This window comes from Chaetura pelagica, unplaced genomic scaffold (genome assembly GCF_000747805.2).
Source record: "Chaetura pelagica isolate M959 unplaced genomic scaffold, ChaPel_1.0 scaffold405, whole genome shotgun sequence".
Lineage (NCBI taxonomy): Eukaryota > Metazoa > Chordata > Aves > Apodiformes > Apodidae > Chaetura > Chaetura pelagica.
Genome location: NW_009953489.1, coordinates 5,923,515 through 5,929,361, shown reverse-complemented (window position 1 = coordinate 5,929,361; position 5,847 = coordinate 5,923,515). Strand labels below are relative to the sequence as shown.

General features: G+C 46.0%; 2 protein-coding genes across 2 annotated transcripts in view; both read right to left on the bottom strand.

The window, feature by feature from the left end:
* LOC104389935 (torsin-1A-like) overlaps positions 1–986 on the bottom strand; it is a 5,804-nt gene extending 4,818 nt beyond the window's left edge. Inside the window, exon 1 of the mRNA XM_009998994.1 lies at positions 886–986. Within this exon, the coding sequence (XP_009997296.1) occupies positions 886–986 (101 nt within the window). The remainder of the gene's footprint in view (positions 1–885) is intronic.
* Positions 987–1,067: 81 nt separating this feature from the next.
* Positions 1,068–5,831, bottom strand: LOC104389841 (chromosome unknown open reading frame, human C9orf78). The gene is made up of 9 exons (XM_009998894.1): positions 5,741–5,831; positions 4,684–4,743; positions 4,366–4,417; positions 4,098–4,168; positions 3,783–3,860; positions 3,159–3,356; positions 2,553–2,689; positions 1,704–1,802; positions 1,068–1,171 (listed from the first exon to the last, which is right to left on the bottom strand). The coding sequence occupies exons 1-9, from the start codon at positions 5,821–5,823 to the stop codon at positions 1,080–1,082; spliced, it is 870 nt and encodes a 289-aa protein (XP_009997196.1). The 5' UTR covers positions 5,824–5,831; the 3' UTR covers positions 1,068–1,079.
* Positions 5,832–5,847: the final 16 nt, after the last annotated feature.

The window sequence follows — 5,847 nt, the reverse complement described above, 5'->3', positions numbered from 1 at the left end:
GGTTCAACACAGCAGGGCCGCGTCCAGACCTCGGGTAAAACTCAAAATTAGCTCGTCAAGAGGCTTTTCCACTTTTTCTGGAAAGGAAAAGTACAATCCGGGGCTACCCCAGCCTTCCCACTGCTCAGCGAAGGGGCACTGACACCTGTACAGGCCTCGTTACCACCAGCACCAAGAAGTCCACGGCAAGTGCACCACAAATAACAACATCTATGATCACTTAAAAACACTTTTATTGTTTTCAGGTTGCAAATCTCGGAAGCTCCCGCACGCCAGACCTGCCAGAAGACAGGGCTGACACCAGCTGTGAAGCCTCCACCCCCTGCCCTCAGAGCTGAAAACCAGATTTTCCTCCAGTTCAACAGTTACAACCTGATACAATTTTCTTCTCCTTCACAGCCACAGTCAACCACAGCGAGATCTACTATAGAAATAAACCTACAGGGAGATAAAGATAGAAAACACAGTGGCGGAAGATACAAAACCCCTGATGCTGCATTATCTGCTGTTATTTCTTGTGCTGCTGACAGACCCAGCCCAGGCACAGCCCACACTGTGGTCGTTCCCAAAGGATTTTCAAGCCAGAGACACTGCTGCAACACCTCAGCCACACATTCTGCACAGCAAAAGCCCTTGGGAACAAAGAAGAATTCTCTTACAAAGTTAGAATCAAGCCCACTGGCATTAAACCTTCCCTTTATATTTACAAGGCAAACAGCACTGCTGCTTTTAAAGGATCTCTTTTTTTTTTTTTTTTTAAGAGGGTGAAAGAATCTGTAAAAGCAAGGTTGTTTTCTCACTAAAAAATACCAACCATGAAAGCTCACATTCTTATAAAATCAATTTTATAAGTGAAAATAAGGTATATACAAGATTTTTACTGACCAGAGTTCACAATCACCTGCCAACTGATTCACTACAAGATCAGAAGAAAAGCTCTGTGGGGAACGCCAGCACGTGAAGGTAGTGACTCTCCAGGACTCCATTTCGGGTCATTGACACCTTCATTAATGGGTGTTGATAAATCCTTTATTAATGGAAGAATAAAGAACAACTGCAAAGACTTTAGTCCACCTTCATCAGTATCGCCTATTCATCTTCTTGAACTTCTCATAGTGGTAATCATCTGTTGCCTTTTCATTGAGAGGACGTTTGCGATTTGGAGGAGACCCTTCAAAAGGAAGAGAAAGAAGGATTATTTCCTGTCCTTCCAACCTCTTGAATTTCCCTTCAATCTGTTGCTTCTTCATTGGCTGGACATTTGCAATTTGGAGGAGATCCTTGGAAAGAAATAGAAGGAAACACTTCCTTGTCCTTTCACAAGAGCCGTTTCCTTAACTCCACCACTTCCCTTATATGTGACAGGTTATTGCTTTAGCTGTCACTGCTCCTCAGCCTCGCACCCCTTCCTGTTCCAGCTTTCACCAAACCCTTGTCAGCCAGCTTTGGCAACATGTTTCAGGTGTGAGCTTTGCTGCTCCACCCTTGGGCATCCCTAAAGAGGTCCTCAATCCAGAGGATTTCATGTGTGACCTCACTGGGGTACATCAAGTGCATCAGCCTCTCATGGACTTAAGATTGCCTCTCTTGCCCCACTATCTCAGGGCACCAGGAGAAGAGGAGATAAGAGCTAGATCATTTCTCTGTGCAAGGCCCCTGGGGAGCTTTGGTGTCTCTCATGACATTTCAGATTAGGATCTTACGCTCAGGTTCTGGCCTCTCTGTATCTCCCACTCTCAGAGGACGGGGCTTTGGCTCTTCTTTGTTCCTTCGAACTGGTGCATTTAGCTCCTCGTGATAAACTGAAAGAAGGAGAACATCAGATAAGGAATTTTATCTGGAGCAGTGTTATTCAGACAGACATATTTCCATAGCATTTGTTCCAACTGATCTTCAGCAGAAACAACAGACCCTCAGAACCAGCATTCTTGTCATTGTTTTCTATGGAGAATCAATACAGGCAAGATGGGAGACAGCAAATTTCAATAGCACTATTTCATCAAAAGTGGCCCAAAGACTCTTAATTTCCTTCAGAACACATAAATCTGACTCCAACCCACTCCTGTAAGCATGGTTAGACACAGCAGAAGGCCTCCAGATGGCTGTGGTATGAGAGGCTCTCCCGGAAATTAATTCCCAACTCCTGTCTAGTAACGTCTATGTTTGCTTGACCACCTGTCTACTTTGGCAGCCTACAAAATGGATTATCCCAATTATAAACCATCATTTAGAATCACAGACAAGGCAAGCATTTCCAGCACATGCTCAAGACACAACTTAAAGAAAAAGTCTTGAAATTTATGGGGTAGTGTGAGCTGGGAGTTCAAAAGCAGAAAGTCAAGCCATGAGTAATATGTCCCTCTCCTTGCTGATGGATGGAAGAAAAAGACCAAGCCAGATGGGGTCTGTATGAGCATCCCAGAAAAAGGAATCAGGCAACTGCTTGTGCTGATACATGAACTGATCTCTCCTGCATCAGATTCTGTCCCAACTGCTTTTCTTCAGCAGCACAGAAGGTCACACCTGGGTCAGGAGAGCTACATGACACTTACATCTGTTGTGCTGGACGTAGTTAACGGCCATGTTGGTGGGAACAAAGGAAGTTTCACTGTCTTTCTTTTTGTTCTGCTGCTCTGCCAGCAGCTTGGCCTTGGCCTCTTCAGTTGAGATGATGTTTTTTATTTTTGCACTAGAAGAAAAACAAATTAAAAAATTTTCATTCATATTTAGGAAGGGTAACAAGCACAGAAGTGCAAAGTGAATGATTTTGGGGATAGTACCAGCACTGCTATGATATTTGGTGTGTTTCTTGAGAGAGGAGGCAATGTTATAGGAATAGATGCTTTGTTTCAAAGTCAAAAGGGAACAGCCCATCCTCTAGTCCATCCTCTTTCAGTGCAGGGCTTAGACTGATCCTCCAGAAAGGAGATTCAAGTCACAAAAATTAAGGGCCTTTTCCCAGCATACAATGGCGCTGCACTGGAGCCCTAAAACTGCAGAACAATCTGTGCCAGATACTGTGTTAACCCAGAACAAGGCTCAGCCCCATCCCAGGGCCAAACTGGGGCAGTATATCCAGCCATCCCACTGCTCTGCCAACCAGCAGTCGCTCACCCTGGCAATTCAGGCCATAACCAACAGATCTGTGAACCACATACTCAATTCCCAGATCCACTTCAGGAATACCACTCAGCATCTGGTTGGACAACATCTCCTCAGTCTTCTTTGCAGAGGAGACACGGATGTTCTCTGGCAGCTCATACAGAGAATCCTCGGCGTTCTTAAGCTTCACCTTCTGCTCCTCATTCTCCACAATCCCCTTTCTCTTCTTCAGCTCAGTCTCAATGTACTTCATCCTAAACAGCCACACACAAAGGACACACACAATTGAATCCTGTTTGCCCTGCTCTGTGGCAGCACTGCTGGCACAGCTGCATCACTGTCCTGATAGCCAGGAGAGAGGCAAGAATAACCTCTCCAAAACAACTCAGCTGACATCAATTGCAAGAAGCCACTGTCCAAGAAATTATCACATCCTACAAGCTCTTTCACGACCAGCAGGGAAGGCTCCTGCTGGTATTTAATTCCAAGCTGACTGGTTGGCACCTCCTATCTTTGACCATGAAAAAGTCCTCTAAAGCCTGGCAGCCAAGTGAGTTTCAGGGAGAACTGGGAAGATGTTCTGGGACTACTCAGCATCCGAAACAGAAAAAAAATAGATCATTTTGAGGACCCCTCCAAGACTGAATTCAACATCCCAGCCACAAGGCAGCACAACTTACATGTCAGCATCTTCATCCCGCCTGTTGGTTTCAGCTGAGAAGGAAGTTCCCAAGTTTAGATCTTCCTCTTCATTAATCCTAAATAGAAAACAGAATGGGTTTTTGTTTTGGTTTGTTGAGGTTTTTTTTGGTCTGTTTTGCTTTTTGTTGATTTTTTTTTTGGATATAAAGTAATTTGGCAAGTCAGAGTCACAGTGACTGGCCAACCTGCATCATGTTGAACTCTTCAAAGCAACACCACATCTGGTTACTTCATTATTAGCTGTCATTTAATACTAGTCCAGGCAGAGATCTTCAGAGCTCATATGCACCCACCTGTCCTTGCCTCTTTCTTTCAGCTTCTTCATGTCCACCATTCCCCCAGATTTTATTTTAAATGGGTCATCCTGTAAAATAAGAAACCATGAGAAACCCTGAAGCTTCCCTCTAGTTTAATGCTACAAGATCTGGATAGAAACACAGAAAACATGTAAGTATTGAGCTGTGACATCAGTCCTACCCCAGACCAGACTCCTCACAGTGGTTTGTACTACACCAATGTTTACATCTTAGCACTCAAGTGATGAAAGTGTTCAGCACTTACCACAAGAGTTGCTTCTTCTTGCAGCTTCTCTCCCACAAGCAGAGCTACAGCACTAGGCAGGAGGATAAAGTAAATAAAATTCAGTGGAAAGAAACATTACCAACAATACTGCACTCCTTTATCTTCCAAATCTAGCAGATGGTCTCACACACAGCATTAACACTAAATTGTGATGATTTTGGCAAGAACAGGGTTTTGGCACTCTTTGACATGCAGTGGTTTCTACTGAAAGGAGGCACAGGACAAGAGGGACATTTACTGGTACATTCCACTGTTGGACAAAAGACATCTTGACACCCTTGGTGCTACAGCCCTTACCTCACCCCATTGGGCCTCTTTCTGAGGCTCTGAACTTCTTTGGCTTCCTCAAGTTTTAACCTGAAGAAAAAAAACAACATTTGACTTAGTATGTGATGATTTGGTTTCCATGAATTAATTTGACTTTTGGCAGTTACCACAGAATCTTCAAGACAAACTTTGCCCCAAATCTCTGCATTTCAGTGTTCACTTTGGCTACAAACTAGACAGATATTTTCTATTTTACTTTACTTTTATTTTATCAGAAAAAACCCCAACCAAACAGGTGGCATCTGCTGGATCTGCCCCTTCATGATGCCTTCCCTCAGCTGAGGAAAGAAGCACCCAGACACTGAAAAGCTTTAACAAGAACCAATATGGGAAGAACAAGCCAAGAATCCCTGGTCCATTAAGCTCTGCAGACAATACTCTCCTCACAGTAATAGTCACTAGGTAAGATGAATTAACACCTTTACTCCTTCAACGACTGACACGAGGTGAGGAAATAGTACAGTCATGTCTCAGGAGGAGGGAAAACTAACGAAGCCCTGAATTTACAGCACAATTAGCAGAAGCTCAAGTGAGTACAAGGCACCTGGACTGGTTGTCAAGTCACACCAGTGCACGAGTAACTCAGGAGCAAATTGATGGCAGCTTTAAATGTTGAGTTTCACTGTTCAGAACCACGAATGGTTTGGGTTGGAAGGGACCTTAAAGATCACCCGGCTCCACCCCCTGCCCTACAGCCTGACAAGCATCCTTCACTTCTCCAGCTATTGACGCTTTTCCTAACTATTCACGCCTTTCACTGCCCGCCACGACCGACGCTTCACCCCGGATTTTCCAGGGGTGAAACGGGCACAGAGCCCCAAGGCCCGGAGCGGGGAGGGGGCAGGCCCCGCATCTCCGGAGGGGCCGGACAGCCCCGGGGGACGGGCCAACGTGCTGCCCCGACCCCCGAGCTCGGGAAAAGAGACCCCTTCCCCCCCCACGGCCCGGACGCTGAGACCCCGGAACGCAGAACCCCGGCTCGGTCTCCGCAGGGCCCAGCCGGGCTCTCCGCCGCACCCCGACCCACCTGACCTCCTCAGCGACCTGCTCATCCTCTTCCTCCTCTTCGTCCTCCTCCCTCCGCCGCCGGAAGGACTTCTTGGCCTTCATGGCTCCCGTACCCGCCGCTCCCCG

Bases quoted from the DNA above. Each gene is read 5' to 3' on its own strand.
- LOC104389841 (XM_009998894.1), bottom strand. From the start codon at position 5,823: ATGAAGGCCAAGAAGTCCTTCCGGCGGCGGAGGGAGGAGGACGAAGAG. The intron at 3,357-3,782 runs GTAAGTTGTGCT...GTGGCTGTTTAG, and splicing joins CGGGATGAAGATGCTGACAT to GATGAAGTACATTGAGACTG. The intron at 1,172-1,703 runs GTAAGATCCTAA...TTCCTTTTGAAG, and splicing joins AGAGAGGCCAGAACCTGAGC to GGTCTCCTCCAAATCGCAAA.